We start from the raw sequence: 17,924 nt of genomic DNA, 5'->3' as shown, positions 1-17,924 counted from the left end.
AAGGTTTTTTAAGTTAATTTCTTTTTTTTCATAGTAAGGATCAATACTTTTACTTTAGGGAAAAGTAACTTCTGCATCTTAGCCATATATTTCTTTTAGATTATTTCACTGATTATTTTCATCTCACTAGGTCTAAGAACATGCACAGGGACAGATGATTAAAAAAAGGTGTAGCTACCTTCTTTTACACTCTTTGTACTGCATCTTCTATGTGTGCTACAATGTGAGAAAAGGGTGTGTGAGATTATATAAATATACATGCTTCTGAAAAAAGTAATTGAAGAAATTCTGCAGTGTCACAGAAGAGTTGTAAGTTAGGTGGATATTTTATTTTTGAAACCCTCAGCCAGAGAGATTTAACCTTTTTAAAAGGAGTCACTCCTGTAGCGTAACATTCTTAGTAAACTTTCCTCTTATACAGAAAACAGCTTCAAAGATTTATTTTAAAATGAGGAAGTTCAGTCAGTACTTGGTACATGAGTAGGATATATTGAATTGAAAACCTCCCTTAAATTTTGAAAAATCAGAAGACCCATTTGCACAATTTCAAGGTGGTCTATTTTGAAATTATTACACTGAAAATAGGGCTGTGTCACCAAAATATACAAAGTGGCAGTTTTACTCAGACTAGGATGTTTACTGCTACTGTCTCATGTTAAATGCAGCAAGAGATTTTAAGCTCCAAAAGATTAATTGTTCTAAAACCTGATCTGAGCCATCTCATCACAGCTGTTTAGATTTCAATGTGCATGTCTGGATCCCAGTTAAAAAGATGCTGGGATTCAATATTTAGTCATCCAGGAAGAAGTAGTTTCCACTCTTCTTTTGTTCCACGTCCTTGGGAAGAGAAAAAAGGTCACCATTACTTGAAGTAGTCTTTGGCAGACTTGAACATAACTAAATAAAAGACACTTATCTAAACTCTGGTCTGCTTCCCTTATTCCTCTTCCTAGTTTACACTTGCTGTTTTTCCAGCACAGCAGAACTGCCCTGTCAATCTTCATTTTGTTCCATATTTTAAAATCTGGTTTCATATTAAACAATCACGGCTCCTGTACTGTAAAGATGTTCCTCTCTTACCTTGATGGAATTAAGTTTGTTTATTCTTGGTCTGTAATTGTTGGGGTCTCTTCTAAAAGTGATTTCAAGCTGAGATAAAAACTTATTCATTCCAGCCAAAAGAGTCTGTGGACTGTTGAGAGAGAAGAATATTTTAGCTACATTTTTAGAAGTTTTCTATCATACGATTACAGGCAACTTTGATCTCTGTCCTAAGCTCACTCAGGTCTGGAAATGCAAATGTGAGCTGTATTTGACATAACATGAAGTGCTACATTTCTAGTTGAACCCTGTCTCAGAAGCTGCTGAAAGATGAGAGTAGTATCTCATTGTGGCTTCCAGCTGTGACTTTTACTTTCTTTTTATTTTGTATCTACACGAGTGTGCTGGCACACTTACCTATATTCAAGGAAAAAACCTCCAACACTTGCACCATTCACAAATCTAACAAAGATCATAACATTGCTTTCTCAAGTATGAGTGAATGATTTTGATTTTTGAATTCCAACATGTGTGTTCTGGGGAGAATACCACCAAAGCCAGGGTGGCAGAGGATTGCAGACACATGGCAGACCAATGTATTTACTTCATCTGGCTTGTGCCAAGTACTCACTGTTCTAAAAGCCTGGTTTCTGATAAGGCTGCTCATCAAAAAGTCTCTGTAATCTACATGAAATTATTTACAGGAACAAAAGCAGACATCAAAAGGGACAGCTCTGAAGGAGTAAAACAATGCACACTACTGGTAATGCTGGCATCAAGACTTGCCCTTCAGTACATCTGCATACAGGTACCATTAGTACGCTGCTTTCTTTTAATACATCTGAAAGTTATTTTGAGAAGGGTAGTTTACAGTTAGTACTTTTCTCATTCCTTGGTCTCTTCCAACTGTAATTTAGCCATCATGCAGTTGCTTAAGGCTGATCTAGTTCTTGAGGGCTTGGTTATGTTCCCCAACCCTGCCCCAACTCTGGTTTAAGGCAGCCTGTAAGTGAGGATCAATCCCATTTTCTGTTCCACGATTCAAAACAAAAGTCAGAACCCTTGAGACAGCCATGGATGCATATTAAATTTCTGTAGGCAGAGATAATAATCTTGTTTAGTAATCCCAAAGAATCTCTCACCTGTTTGCCAGTGTGTTCTTGGAAGGAATGCCATCAAAAACAATCACACGATCAGCAAGATATGTAGCCATGATAAAATCATGTTCTACCACAAAAGCTGTTTTTTTAGCATGGAGAATGAAACTGAAATGAGGAGAAAGAAGAGACAGTAATGTGAACTCAACATAATACTACTGCAAATTTCAGTTCCTTGCCCACCATGTGTACTCACCGTTTAATGACTCTGGCAGCCATCAGACGCTGTTCAGAGTCCAGATATGCTGAGGGCTCATCAATCAGATAAACATCTGCAGGTTTACCCAGACAAAGAGCTAATGCCACACGCTGCAACTCACCACCAGACAGCGTCTGAACCTGGTGGTGTGGGGGAAACAAGGCCATGCTTAGTTCAGGAACAGGTGGAGAGTTAAGACAATGAGGATGTTGATTCAAGAAATTAATACCTCCTGGTCAATGATGTTTTCTATCTGAAGAGGTTTCATCACGTCAGTTACAAACTGGGGGTGTGTATAGGCATCTCTGATCTTCTCGTGCAGCAGCTGACGGACACTTCCCTAGCAAAAGGAAAATGCTGCTATTCAGTTTTATGCACCACAAGAAAACAAGCAGAAACAGAATAAAACAAAGTATCTATCTAAAATAGATATAGATATAAAATAGGCATAAAAGAATTTCCATCTGTGCATTCTGCAGCAGACACGATACTTAATAAATAAGACTGAAATGTACCGTAGATTTAGGGCTGATTTTCTGTGGTTTGTAACTAACATTTAGGACTGGAACCTCACCTATAAAAAGACAAAATTAATCATGTAAAAAAAGAAAATTTCCAGTATCCTTAAAATAGGTTTCAGCTTGGGTGTAACACATTACCTCCTTCGTCAGGTGTAAGTCTTCCCGCAAGCATTCGGATAAATGTTGTTTTGCCAGTTCCTAAAATACAAGTTACACATTAATCACTTTTTAGTAATTTAAACCTCTAACAATTAAGTCACTGATAGAACAACAACAGCAAAGACTATTTAATAAAGAATACATTTTAAAATTAGACTGCTTTGAGAATTCCTATATTAACTTCCAGCGTTTGCTACTACTTGCTTTTTCAAATGGAAGTGACATCTTAAAACTGCCACCTGTGTTTTTAAATGGGGTAACAGGCAAACACGGTGGCACTGTTAACACTCAGTAACTTCATGTTCTCCCCAGTCAGGGGACTCATGCTGTGGTGTCTTCACCAGGAAACAAGCAGCTCAATCTGACTCAAACCCAGTAATTTTGAAACCTGGCTCCCTAAATGAAGAAGGGAGCATATTCAGGGCTGGAGAAGCAGTTTCCAACACAAATTGCACTTACCATTTTCCCCTAACATCACCATAATTTCAGAGTCGGTGAATTCTCCAGCTACTATGGATAGTTCAAATTCTCCCATCTTTTTTTTCATTCCTGGATACTTGTACATACACATCTTTTTAACCTCTTCTTCATTAGCTGTTTCAGCTACTTTAAATACCAGAGATGCATCTCGAAACCTTAGATTTTCTGTTGGAACATAGCCATCTAGGAAAATATTTATGCCTATAATGGGAGGAAAAAAGATCATTAAAAGAGGTCTGTAACAAAGTAGAACAAGATGAATTTCAATTCCTGGCTGTAAATTCCATTCAGGTAAAGAGAATGCTGGATTTTAAATGCTATGTTAAAAGAAGCAACAAGACCTCCTCGTTTAAGGTGTGCACATTATGCAAATTGAATGAAAAAAACCAGAATGGCTGGAGCAGCTCTTCCTGAAAACCCACTGTTAGTGATGTGTGTGGAGTTTAAAGGAACTCCTGCTGTCAGGCCCATTCTGTCAAAGCCAGTTTTCACTGAGTCTCAGTACTACAAACAGGGTTAATTCAGCTGAACACTTACACACCTCTGTACTGAGCAACCTCTCTCCTGCCCTTTCTCTACTGCTTATAGGGTCTTTTGTGTAACTCCACTGTTTACAAAACACCTGCAAGCATCAAAATTATGTCCATTGCAAGAGAAAAAGGGCATTTCATAATGAAGGCTTTTGGGTTGAGTTACAAATTTAGTATCATGCAACACAGAAATTCTGCAAAAAATCAAGTTTTTTCATTGCTGAACTGTAACAGGAAGAGGACATTTATATAGCAAACAACTGCCATTTGCCATTTTGCTGTCTCTTTTGGGGATGTTTAAACAGAGAAATATGACAAGAATTACCTTCTCTTACGCTGAAAGGCATGGTAACAACACCATAAGCACTTGGCACACCATACAGGCAGCAGATAAAGTCAGAGAGATAATCTAACACACTTAGATCATGCTCTACAACAATAATGTACCTGAAAAACAGAGCCAAAGAAATGCTTTTTTACTTCAATGTAAAACATTTTTCTTCCTTTTTTTCTTACTCTAGTCTTGCATCAACAGGAGTTATCAACATGATTTTTAGTTAATATGGTTTCTTCACTTTATACTAAAAAAAGGAGAGAGTTCAAATCTCTCACAAACATTTTTTAAACTGTCCAATAAATTCATGAATGATAAATTGGAAGTCCATCTTCAGTGTAAACTGGCAACTTCTTTATGTACAGTAAGTGGAAGGATGTTGATTGATTTAAGTGAAAAATACTTATCACATTTAAGAAGAAAAAATCTTTGTGAGAAAGAGATGAAGCAGCAATATTCAGGTGAAAAGCAACTACCAGTATTCTCCCACCCTTATTACAAAATTCTGAAATGAGACAAGAAATTACAGGAAATAAGCTTCCAAAATGCAAAATAATAAAACATTACTGACTTGGAATATCTGAAACATTTGTTAGTGTACCATACTGAGAAGTGAGCACTTCTGAGAGGATGGACTGGGTATTTCTTCCCTCTGTAAGCAATCATGCATTGTTATAGTCTGGAAAAACATTTGAAGCTTGTATTTACCTGTCAGGGTTTATTAGGGATCGAATAGTAATGGCAGCCTTCAAACGCTGCTTGACATCCAAGTAGCTGGAAGGTTCATCAAACATGAAGCTAATCCCAAAAGGAAAAATGAAGTCTTAGTGAATGCAAGCTTTCTACTTATTCAAACATAATATCAGCATTTCAACCATTAAATACATGGAAATAAAAAATTATCATTATTTTTACTGAGAAAGCAAGACAAAAAATGAGAACTGTGCATACCTGCCTTCATTCTCTACAGACTGTCATGTGAAAGTCAGTTAAGTATTACTTTCCCAAAAGTTGTGACAAAGTTATCAAAAGTTACAAGAATCAGCATTTAGGATTCCCATGCACTCACTCAAAGTTACCTTAAATTTAACATGAACTGAAAAGTCCAACAATATTTTAGAAGACTGCAAGAAGGACATCTTCCAAAAATAGAAAACTGAACAAGGAAAACCACTTGAAATTCACACCAAACAAAAAACAACAGCCCAAGCAGAACAAAACCAACCAATCAAAAATTCATGAAAACAAAAAAAGCCAAAACACTAAACTCCTCTGATCTTGCTGTCTTGGTCCCAAGGAGTCAGGAAACAACAAAGATTAGGCAGAAATTTCCTGCTTGCAAGACAGGAGAGGAGGGACTCAATTTCCAGGAGGTGGAGAAGCAGCTGCGCCTTTCTCATTCAGAGAGGCTAAGGGAGGTGTGCTGTCCAACAGGATACATTTAGGTGGGATTAGGAAGAGGTTATGATGCGGAAATCTAACACCAGCTTCTGAAATCAGCTATTTCCACTCAGATAAATAAAAGTATACAGAATCCAGAGATTACATATGAAGTAAACATGGCTTTCAGCTGATGAGTTGCCAAAAGCTGTTTTTTTAATATTTTTTAAACATCATTTAATAATTCTTAAATAGTTTTCAATATTTCAAACAGAAGTATTATTGTTAAGAATAAGTGTAAATTTGAGGACCATATTCTGAGACAGATTATTAGAAGTAATGTGTAACAGAAGTAAATTAAACATACATATCAGCCTTCTGAATGCAAACAACTGCACAAGCAAATCTCTGAAGTTCTCCTCCTGAAAGGTCCTCAACATTCCTTTCTTTCAGGTGTGTTAAGTCTGCAAATAAGTGGTTAATTTTAGGTATGTTATAACCAAAAGAACATATTTTTATTACTTATAGAAACATGTATAAACATAGCAAACATTCTACAGAGATGAAAAGAAAACTGAAGGAGAATAAGCATTCACTTTATACAGCATCAGTATCATACTGCTAATACTAAATCACAGCAAGTTATGATTTTCCTGCAGCATTAGTTATTAAGCATGGCTGCTTCTTATCATCCAGAAGGACTAAATTCTATTTCTTCTTCCACCTAATACTTGGTAAAGATTTCTGGCCCTAAAAAGAAACTATACCAGTTCTGAAAGTGTTTCTTGTCAGACTTGGCTGAAGAGCTCTGATTTTCAGGAAAATCAAGTCCCTCAAACCTTACAGCACATGGGTGAAGCAGGTATTTTCTAAGCAGTTTAATGAACACCACATTTCAAGAATAGTTTGAATAAATTAAGTGGGACTCAAAGCCCATGTTCTTGGTGGCAGAATGGCAGCCCCACCTTCACTATTCAGTTCCACCAAAAAAAATCCCATTGTGAATTTAGCAACAACTAAATTTAGTAACAACTAAATACAAAACACCTACAAAACATTACTAGGGTTGGACTATGCAGATATTCTTATTAATTTTATTAATCTCAGAAGTCAGTGTTACTCCCACTAAAATTAGATACATACAAGATTTGTGGGGAGTGTGATATATTAGGATAATATTTTTTACATGCAGTGGTTCTCCCAGGGGGATGCTCAGATTTTGCCACATTCGTGAGCAAGCAAGAACAGGAGATGTTAGATGGAATTTTTCCAGATTTAAAAATAAGCACTTTTTACTATGAAACAGAAACTGGATTAGATTGTTAACTAGCATGTATCAGCTAGTTTGCCACCAGAAAGTATTATTTGTGTTATTCATATTACAGCTTGCCGTGGGCTTTACACTAAAGCATCTTTACTTTTCCTTTTTTTTTTGAGTTGGTATAATTTACATGTTCTATCACATTATGGTAACTTGATTGTTTCCATAAATATGAACTTCTCAAATGCTTTAAAATTTGATTGTACAAAATTACTTACCAAGCTGCTGACATACAACAGTTTGTGTCTTAGTTTCATCCTTCCTATCCAGAATTGATCCCACTGTTCCCTGCATGATAAATAATAAAGAAACCCAACCAACATTAAAAATTTCAGACAGTTCTGAATTATGCTGCTCAATAAAACCTTTAAACACATGGGAAGTATTACAGAAGAAGCTCACAGCCTTCTATTAACTCACGGAATGTCTCACCTTTGCAGCTTTAGGGATCTGGTCCACGTACTGAGGTTTAATGATAGCTTTAAGGTCATCTTCCAGGATCTTGGTAAAATAATTTTGTAATTCAGATCCTCGGAAGTAAGTCAAAATTTCTTGCCAGTCAGGTGGATCCTGTGACAAAATTAAAGCCTGGGTTTACTTATACCTTTTAAAAACATAGTAAGAACCCCTAATTTTAAATTCAAATCAATAAGGCAAATACACTGCTTGTAAGATAACTGTGCTGGTTTTACCCAAAACCACTACAATAACACACCAAAGAAATCCCAAAAAACATTCTAAAAACAAAGTTTAGAGACCTTTTTTCCCAGGTTTCACTAGCTTTCAAAAAAAAAAAAAAATTTTGCACAGTTAAGAAGCTACTAAACTGAAACAACTTCATGGGGAAAATGACAGCATAGATAATAAATGTGGTTAGACTAATCAATCTGATACAGCTAATCCAAAGGAAAAGGAAAAGGACTGGAATGATAAAAGCACAAACTTGCACAGAAGATGCAACAAATCTGGTAATTTTCTCTGCTTCTAGCAAACATTTCAAAGGAAACAGAAGGAGAAAACAAAGGAAAAAATGACAAACTGAAAATAAAAGGAACTGCTCAGAGCAATCACCCAGGAAAAAGTGCAAACTGTACTACTCTGAGGGGTGCTGAGTTAATTACTTTGATGATAAACAGTATGGAATCAGACTGACACAGTCGTATTTCCAAACCAAGCAAATACACAGAGGAAATGCTTCATCAGTTTTAGAGCAGAAGCAACATGGAAGATTCAATTCATACCACGTGTTTCTGTGGTCATACTGATATGGCTCCTTCACAGCAAAGTCTGATTTTGGAAGCATGGTAATTCAATTAAGTACACATTCAGAAAGTCAAAAGTTTTGCTATTTCTGCAATACTAACACCTGAAACAAGAAGTCCACAAAATAATATAAACCAAACTTGAAAGACAATGTAAAATGTAGCTGGGGAATTATTATTTCTTTGCAGCTTTAGGTAGCAGCCATGAAATGAGCAGTTTATTTAAACATTACTTTTTCAGGTAAAGCAACTGCTGAAGAAAGTTTGAACACACTTGTCCTTACAAGTGCTTCTTGAAGGACAAAAGTGTGCATCAGAATTCAATCGTCCCTGTGCAATCTGAAGATAAGGAAGTAGCATCTGAAATACTGCTGAGTCCTAATAGTTATTATTTATGTCTTCTCCAATGTATTCATCCTTTGGAGTAGTGCTATGTAAAGAAGCTCTTGTAAAATATTTTGCTCACTGGCTGGAGTTTGACTTGGAGTAAACACAAAGGAAAATGGATTATGAATTCCCATGGATACCAGCAGATTACAAGTTGTTTTCAAGAACATGTCTGGTTCTCAAAAACTCTCTTACTTATTTCTAAGTAACTAGCAACATGAAGAAACTAAGGATTTTTCAGAGCTCAGTATTCAAGTGTACAGTGGAAAGTACTCTCAACCACAACTTACAGTAACAACATACTTTATGAGAAATCTTCCTCAAAAGAATCGAAGATAAAAATGCCTAAGAGATCCCAAGGACACATGGTAAGTGCTCATAGACACTTGAGCTGTTCAGATAAAAACAAAGGTAACTTAGAGGAAACTCCAATACTTGGGCTATGGAAATCCCTGATAGGAACAGGTGAATTATGCAGGGAGAAAATCTTGACATTTTTTAAAGACTGGTATATAAAAAAAGAACAAAACAAAACAAGCCCTTAAGTGTGACTTCAAGACAGAAACCTACCTCTGATTTTTATCTGCTGTGAGCTACAATTACAATTAGTACCCTTATCTTTCTTGAGAGATACACACAATTTACAAGAAAGCCTTTGTTAGCAATAACCTTCTACTATTGGTCCTGCGTGGGGTAGGTCACTGGCTGTCAATAGACAAAGTGCCAACATCCCCACAAATTTATCACGCTCACAGATAAAAATGTTCAGTCCAAAAATATAAACACAACTATCAAAAAAGCTAACTCTATTTATTGCTGATACATACATCATATTTTCCAAGATTTGGCTTCTGTTTTCCTGCTAAAATTTTCAAGGCAGTTGATTTTCCAATACCATTGGTTCCAACTAATCCCAGTACTTCACCTGGACGAGGGATAGGCAACCTGTAGAAGATATTGGTAAGTTTGTGTTAGATTCATGCCATCACACATCAACATTTAGTGGTCAAGTAAATGTTGCAGCACATTTGCAGACTCTCTGATTATTACAGCCTTTGTAAACTTGCAAATATCTAACCCAAATTATATCAAATTCCTTAAAAATAGAAGAGCATAAGAAATATTTATGGGCAGTTTTTTTTTAAATAGGGGCTCTGTAAAATGATAATGCTAATTTATTTCATTATAATACTTTCTAATAAGAAAAATGTAATCAACATTCTAAAAGGAAGCTACTGGGGTAAGAATCAAGTACACTTTGATGTGCACTATGTTTACACTATCAAAAACTTGGATTTTTTGTCTCTTTGATATTTGAAAAATAAAATACCTGTGAAGTTTGAAGGCATTGGCACAGTATCTATGTGTTGTTTCTTTCTCCAGGTTGCTAGGTAAGTTAACAATTGACAAGGCTCCAAAAGGACATTTCTGGAATTGATATAAATTATAGGTTATTAGTGCACACAATTTATTAACAAAAGCCTATGTTTTGTACTGCACCCAGCTGTGCATTTACATTTTTAAATGGACTTCCACCAAACTTCCTTTACATGGTCAAACTGACAAGGAAGTTCTATATCACTTTTTTCAAATTAATAGTCTGCAACTTAGACTGTTAGTCTACCATACAAATAAGGCACACTGCATATATTTTCCACCTTTCACAAAATAACATCTTTCTGCTGCTAGGTATCTACAGACACAAACAAAAAACCCAAACAAAGCCAAGCAAAAACAAAGCCACAAACAAAACCCACACCTTGCAACCCAACCAGCTCAGTCAAGTGGCAGCTCTTCACTTTCTATAAACAGTAAGTTAACTTGGTCTGATTAGTCCAGGAAGGAAAACTGCTTTTTGAAGTTACAGTATGCATTACTAAATATAATAGCAAAAGTAGGAAAATTTAGCACTTTAAATAAAGCAGTTTAATTTTTACCTTGATGCAAATACCACAACCAATACAAAGAGTTTCTGAAATCCATGCTATTTTGCTCTGTGATGTGACCTCTATGCAAAGTTTTCCTGGTGAGAAAAATTACGATAATGTCAGTAAAGTTTCTGGTGAATCAGAATTCCTGCCTACTAAATTCCACAGAGGAACATGTAACTGATAAATGTTCACTGAAGCTTCAGATTATCCAAAGGCTTGAAAAGTGTCACTATTACTAAGAATTGTTCATGCTTTTAGTGATATTTCTAAAGGCTTTATGAATAAAGAAAAGCCTGAATGATACACAAAAATCTATCGGTTATAAAAGCTCATTCCTTTTAGTAAAACTGATTTAAACCATCTCAAACTGCTTCAATACTTTGTTACATTGTATCTCTTACCCATTCGAACCACAGGACAACTCTTCTTGCATTCCTGACGACATTTCTTTGGCTTACACTTGTCATGGTTGACTATTGCAATTCTTGTTAATTTGTCTGCCATAATGCACAATTTAGGGTTAAACACATACACCAATTATAAGGAGTAGTGGGAGTCTTCCAGACCTTAAAGAAAAAAAATCCAAAACATAAGAGACCATGTTACTGACGGCACAGAGAACAGACATATCATAAGTTACTGCTAGTGGAGTGCAGAGTTGAAAAATGCAAAATTATTTTATTTTTTCCTCCTTTAAGCAATGTGGCAAACAGAGCAAAGTCAGAGATACAAATAACAAGGGTACTGATGTGTAGACAACTGCACAAATTTTTAACATCAACTTTCCATCCCATTACTATCTTTCCAGTGTAAAAATAAAATTGTGATTGTATCTGAAAATGGATTTGTTTCCAAAAAAATCACACTGTAGTAAGAACATAAGAATCTATACAGCTCCAAATTTTAGTTTTACAAGTTGTCTTGTATAAAGCACCATTGTTCACACTGTCAAATTGTAACTACAACTATTACTCCAAGGATATGATTAGAATATACATTTACAAACTGTATATTCTGTATTAAAGGATTAAAAGAGTGTAAAATGTAAACCAGTTTTCAAAGTGAAAATCTGTAATTGCATATAAAAAGTAAAGCAGTCAATGTAAGGACACATTCATGATGATGTTTGATTCTTTAATCCTGAGTTTCATTAGTATTTGAATAACTACAGTTACATTCTGCATTTCCTAATGTGGTATCAATGCCTATAATAGATTTCAATAAAATAGTAAAATTCTTTATAAAGAACATAGAAAGGCTCTGCAAAGGGATCTGGCCAAGCTGGATCCATGGGCTGAGGATCAGTAATGCCAAGTGCTGAGTCCTGCCCATGTGGCACTCCAGGCAGTGCCACAGGCTGGGGCAGACTGTAAGGAAAATTGCCTGATGGAAAAGGACCTCGGGGTGCTGGTGACAGGGACTGACCATGAGCCAGCTGTGCCCAGGTGGCCAAGAAGGCAAATGACATCCTGGCCTGGATCAGCAATTGTGTGGCCAGCAGAAGCAGGGCAGGGATTGTCCCTCTGTTCTCAGCACTGGTGAGGCCTCACCTGGAGTGCTGTGTCCTGTTCTGGGCCCCTCACTAAATAAAGTCACGGAGGTGCTGGAGCGAGCCCAGAGAAGGGCAGTGGAGCTGGGAAGGGTCTGGAGCACAGGTCTGAGGAACAGCTGAGGGAGCTGAGCTGAGGGTGTTTAGTCAAGAAAGGGAGGCTCAAGAGAGCCCTTATCACTTTCTACAACTGTCTGAAAGGAGGGTATAGCAATGTGGGGGATGGGGCTCTACTCCAAAATAACATGAGACTGGATAAGAGGAAACAACCTCAGATTTCACCAGTGGAGGTTTAGATTGGATGTTAGGAAAACTATCTTTGCTGAAAGGTGGACGGACAAGCACTGCAACAGGCAGCTCAGGGCAGTGGTGGAGTCACCATTCCTGGAAGTATTTAAAAGACATGTAGATGAAGCCCTCAGGAACACAGTACATTTATACTTCCTTCACTGTATTCACTCATAATACTGAAAACAACAATAACTTTTATCTTCCTATGAACAAGGCACACCTAAGGACAACTCCCTCCAGCTCCAGAACAAAGACAACCGACTTATGAGGCTCTTGGAAGATTTTAAGATATTACAGATGACAAACTTTTTTTTTTTTTTGTAAAAATAGATGCCATAAAGTACAAAGCATTTCCATCTCACTAAATAAAGGGATGGCAGCCCTACAGATGATGCATGTTTGAAAACATTTCAATGCTGTCTCACAAGTTCAATGATATAACCGGGAAGCCGTCTGGAAGTACTTCAGTTTTTCACACAGTGCAAAGGTGCAGTTGCATCCAAAGGATTCCAACATTTCTAATTAAAGGAAGTTTTTTCTGTTGGACGTCCAGCTTACCTTTGCTTCACCAAACCAAGGCATCCTGCAATGGTTTACAGACTATATTTACTACATATGGCTACTGGATGAAGAAAGGTTGTGACTTGCAAACTCCTGAAGGAAGAAGTAATAAAATGGGTGCATGGCACATTTATCACGTTAAACTCTACCCTATAAACTTCAGTTGGAAGGAATCCTCCAGATACCACTGCAATATCTAGAAGATGGATAGCCAACAGCAAAGGTCAGAAAAGCAGACATTATTGTATCCTTAAATCCATTTAAGGATTTAAGGACTACCACAGGTACAAATATTTTAAGTGGTTCCTTTTAAAAGTGGTAGTCTTATTCCTTTATTCAGTTTCCAAAGTATTTTTAAACTAATATCAAAAGATATTCTTCACCACCTATAAATGAATGTAACTATTAGCCACACTGACAACCTTATTGTGGCAGTCTCTTCTTATATTTAATTTTTTTCTTTACTATTTCAAATTTCCTGAGCCAGAAAGTCCTATTAACACAGCTGATGTTTTCAAATAAATGACCGAATATTAAAAAAAATAAAATTAAAGTGATTCAACAGTTCTGTATTGCCAAACCAGACTGACAAAGTAGGGCTGAACGCTGAACACTGAAACTGCATCCATAGACCAGGCCAACAGGCACGGAATAATGGGTCTGCAGTTCTCACTTTAATACATCAGAAAACAACAAACTGCAAGCCTTATTTTTGAAGACTATAAAGGTACTTGAGTCAGGGTAATCTTCTTGGGGACAGATACTGGACGTTGTCATTACTTCAAATAAAGATACATTCTTTGGGAAGACATCCCAATGCTTGTCACTAAAATCCTGCAGTTTACACTGTGAAGAGAATTTGAAGTATTTGAAGAGGGGTGAATCATTCCCTCTCTGTTTTCCTAAAGGAAGTGCCTAACATGGCCCTTTCTCCAAGGCCTGAACACAGACAACTGTGGATCTTCCACCTGAGCTGCAGGCAGCAGCGAACCAGTTCTGTAGGTTGCACAGGCGAGCCCCAGAAGCCAAACCTGCCATGGCTCAGCAGGCCGCCCTCCCCAGCCCCCCAAACCCTGCTCAAAGTTCCTGCTGAGCAGTGCCAAGAGCAGCCTGGACAACTCCCCATAGCCACCCACCCTTCCAGCTGGGGTTTAGTCTGAAGCTCCAAGGCAGGAGAGTGGGATGGGGCTGCTCTCAAACACCAAGGCTGGAAACAGGCAATTCTTGCCAACCTCCTCAGCAAGCTCTCCACAGTCTTGGCTGGATAATCAGACCGAAGTTGAATCAGACTTGCAGCTGAATCAGACTGTGGTTGGTAAGCAATGAAACAGCCAAGTTTATTTTTTTTCCTAATTCTAACTTACATGGGAAAATGCCCATCTGTGGTGACTAGTTTTGAAGGGGTCATAGGACTAAGTATGTACACTAAGCATTTATTAGAGTACGTGGTGGGGGGAATAGAAGCAATGGAGCAGCATGAAGATGCACACTCCTCCCACTCTGCTTCCATCTATGTGACAGAAGTGTCAGTTTATCCAAAACTCTCTAGTGGTCTTAACTATTTTCAAATTTTTGACTCCTTTGACTTCTGCAATATTTCCAGGACTGTGTTGATGTCTACAATGAGAACTGTCCACTAAAGAAAATAATAATATTGACTTAGAACTCAGAAGTAAATAAACTGTCCAAAACCAGACTGAACTCAAGTTACATATTTACATCCAGTCAGCTGAGTGGCATTTAAATTAACATATGGAATAGGATGGTCTGATTCCAAGGAACAGATGCAGAACTCTCAGGACATTGAACACAGATCAGCAGTGCTACAGTATCAATAACTGAGCAGCACAGCCAGCTCTTTAAGACCAGGAGAAACAGGTACTCAGAAGCATTTGATTTCATGACTGTGCTTCTCCTTTCCATATCAAGAAGAACAGAACAAAAAACAAAGTATGAAAGTATAAATTTTCTGCCAACTACTAGGGTAAACAGCTGTTTTGAATTAGTCAATGATGATGGTGTGGCATTAGAAAATCTTCCCAGAATGGACTTCAGAACACAGGTGAAAGAAGGAGAGAATGCTGGCTAGAGAAAAAAAGAAAAAGTTCTAAAAAGCCTGCCAGTATCATCTATTGAAGCCAAAAGCTGCCCATTATGTTAAATTATGTCATTTAATACAAAAAATCAACCATGTCTAAAAATAAAACACAGAACATGTTATCACATGCATTCTAAGTCAGCATTCTTAGGCTGACACAGCTGCTGCACACCCTGACACACCAGATTACAAAAAAAAAAAAAAAAGCAGCCCACATGCAGACCTTGCTATCTGTCACAGAAGGCAAACAGCAATGTACAATCTGTAGAACAAGTGCAATGTGCTTGCGTTAATAATAATTATTTCTTTCACAGGCATTAAAGCTAAATTTTAATTCCCTAAATCAAGGAAATTATGACTGAGAAGCATTTGTAATTGCACTGAATTATTCAGACTTGAACAAAGAAAAATTAAAACATTAAAAGTAAATGAAGACTGAAACAGAAGCAGAAACTATTCAATGAAAAATGTGAAGGCAAGGTCTGGATTCAGAATTGTGCCATGTTTTAGTTACTTTGCACAAAACCAGCAAACATTTTATAAAATTACTGCATCAGACCTCAGAGAGAAATGCTGTGGAAAGAAGTGAGCATGAGCAGCATTTCCAGCTGCAATTGAAAACAAGCTCAAGAATTGCCTTTCAATTCCATTGCTGATGGACTACATACAGTCACACCATAGTAAGAACAAGAAAGCCAAGAACTGGAATAGGCAAAGAAAATTGAAATGAAAGACAAAACAGATTTCCAAACTGCATATGGGAGATCACAACATCTGTAAGTATCAAAGCAGGAACAATAGTAAATGATACAAGGACTAGTCTATGCTTAAGGTTTTGACATTTGTTTTAGAAACTGAGGCAATGTAAAAAAAGAAGTTTAGACATGCCCCAGATTTCCCTACTGTATTAAATCATTATGTTACTCAGAAGACACGACATGAATAAGAAGATATTAACATGAAAGCGCATGGTCAAATATACTGACGCTGCACAACGAGTGGGTGTGTTTAGCTTGTGCTAAGGCGTATTAATTATCACTCAATCTTTAACATTTCCCCTTAACATGAAGTGAAATTCGTGAGAACAAACCAATAAATTAGCAATCTAATGAAACTAATGAAAGTACTTCACGACCACTGGTTTAGGAGTGCAGTTTATGGAAGGAACACAGCAGGGAAACTTAAATTAAGGCGTGAAAACTGTCACAGGAACTTCCAGGTGAAGTATCCAACTGCATTCCAGGCAGGAAACACCACCATGGTCCTTGAGAAAAGCCCTGCCTACTTCTTTTGTTTTTACACATACCTCGTAGAAAACGGCCTTACCCCGCTATCTTATCGCACCTGCAAGAAGGCTTGATCTCCTCACCGCCCCACAAGCACCCACGTGGGTATCAGCTTCCCCCAGAAGAAGGCAAAATACGGCTTTCCCCCCACCCCGAGGAGGAAGTTCCCGGTCTTCACAGGAGCAAAATGCCGGCTCCCTTTCCCAGAGCCAGGCCACCGCCAGCAGGCGAGGATCCCGCGCTGCATCCCCAGCGAAGCCATTCCCGCGGCCAGGAGCAGCAGCAGGGACGGCGCCCTCTGACCCCGGATGGCACAAAACGCGAGGCACCGGGGATGACGTACCGCGTGTGCAGGCAGTGCTGGCCCGGGCCGTGCCCACGCCGGCAGCGACCCCCGATCCCCGGGAGCCTCCGGCCCTGAGGCCCGGGCGGGGCGCGGTCGAGCTGACCCTTCTCCCACGGTGGATCGGGCGAGGCCGCCGCCCAGGCCAAGCCCAGAGGCGGCGGCCAGGCCGGCAGCTCGGTATGAGGAGGGGGGCCCTTCTCCTACCGCCTCCATTCCCGTGCGGGAAGGTGGGAATTCCCTCCCGGCGTAACTTACCGGGAGTTCTGAGGGGGGTGCGGCGGGGCCGGGGGGAGGCGGGGTGGGAGCGCGCGCGCGCGGCGCCCTCGCGCCGCGGCAGGGGGGCAGCCTCCGGTGATCCCGCGCGCGGGCCCGCGCGCGCAACGTGCTCACGCCGCCACCGCCACCCGGCCAAGATGGCCGTCGGGCCCGGCGGGGCGGGGCCTGGGCGCGCGCCACGCAGAGGAGGGGAGGGGAGGAAGGGCGGCCCTCGCCGGGGATAGCAGGGGAGGGAAAGGCGGCCCTCCTCACCATGGAGACCGAGAGCGCGGCCGTGCGGAGAGAGCGCGGCGTCCCGGGGCGCCGAGCTCCCCGAGCCCGCCCCGCGAGCGGCGGCCGCGCTCCGAGGGGAGCCCCCGGGACGGCACGGCGCGTTCCCAGGACAGAAAGGTCTCCCTGGCCTCCGCCTCCACTGGGTAGGTGGTGGCGGGCAGCAGCAACAGTTAGACCGGGTGCTTCTCTTCTCAAGGAAAGGTGTTGCCATTCCCTTTCACGACCGCGGTTTCGGCATTAGGAACTGAGCTCCAAGATCGGATACGCCCGGGGATTGATACAACGAGAAAGGTGAAGATAGAATGGTCTTGCTAGCCTTTACCTGCCTCGGGCAGCGTGTCTTCTGCACCTGGAACACTGGGGCTACGTGCTTTTATTCCCACCGGGAAGAACTGCCATTCTCTTTCGGGAGCCCCGAAATCACCTCACTAAGGATACCATCCTCAATAATGATTATAGCCAAGGATGGCTCCCACACAAGGGGTACCACGACACCAAGGTCTTGCTGGCCTTTACCTGCCCTGGGCAGCGTGTCATCTGCA

General features: G+C 39.5%; 2 protein-coding genes across 5 annotated transcripts in view; one reads left to right on the top strand and one right to left on the bottom strand.

Moving 5' to 3' along the window:
* Positions 1-307: 307 nt before the first annotated feature.
* On the bottom strand, positions 308-17,914 carry ABCE1 (ATP binding cassette subfamily E member 1). Of its 2 annotated transcripts, none has more exons than XM_088056903.1 (18): positions 17,899-17,914; positions 11,104-11,268; positions 10,709-10,794; positions 10,102-10,199; positions 9,599-9,716; positions 7,555-7,692; positions 7,341-7,410; positions 6,169-6,265; positions 5,130-5,219; positions 4,413-4,534; positions 3,537-3,758; positions 3,057-3,116; positions 2,913-2,971; positions 2,627-2,737; positions 2,395-2,537; positions 2,184-2,306; positions 1,081-1,192; positions 308-837 (listed from the first exon to the last, which is right to left on the bottom strand). In XM_088056903.1, the coding sequence occupies exons 2-18, from the start codon at positions 11,204-11,206 to the stop codon at positions 790-792; spliced, it is 1,800 nt and encodes a 599-aa protein (XP_087913029.1). In that variant the 5' UTR covers positions 11,207-11,268; positions 17,899-17,914; the 3' UTR covers positions 308-789. The 2 variants fall into 2 exon arrangements, with proteins under 2 accessions (XP_087913029.1, XP_005525662.1); XM_005525605.3 differs by lacking the exon at positions 17,899-17,914 and adding an exon at positions 17,089-17,171.
* ANAPC10 (anaphase promoting complex subunit 10) overlaps positions 16,838-17,924 on the top strand; it is a 36,427-nt gene continuing 35,340 nt past the window's right edge. The window contains exon 1 of one of the 3 annotated variants that reach the window (XM_088056909.1): positions 16,838-17,010. The gene's annotated coding sequence lies outside the window, so the exon portion shown is untranslated. Of the gene's footprint in view, positions 17,061-17,437; positions 17,526-17,924 lie in introns of those variants that run through there. The other 2 variants (XM_014254777.2, XM_088056907.1) reach the window with 2 other exon arrangements.

Source organism: Pseudopodoces humilis, chromosome 6, assembly GCF_049639895.1.
Source record: "Pseudopodoces humilis isolate 2021_Gansu_Grassland_sample_001 chromosome 6, ASM4963989v1, whole genome shotgun sequence".
In the NCBI taxonomy this organism is placed as follows: Eukaryota; Metazoa; Chordata; class Aves; order Passeriformes; family Paridae; genus Pseudopodoces; species Pseudopodoces humilis.
Note: the sequence above shows the minus strand (reverse complement) of the source record. Positions and strands in the feature narration are given on the sequence as shown.

Coding starts and splice junctions, on each gene's coding strand:
- ABCE1 (XM_088056903.1), bottom strand. CDS start 11,206: ATGGCAGACAAATTAACAAGAATTGCAATAGTCAACCATGACAAGTGT. Junction 4,535..5,129: donor TCCCTAATAAACCCTGACAG/GTAAATACAAGC, acceptor TCTGTTTTTCAG/GTACATTATTGTTGTAGAGC. Junction 3,117..3,536: donor GGTGATGTTAGGGGAAAATG/GTAAGTGCAATT, acceptor CTTGTATTTTAG/GAACTGGCAAAACAACATTT.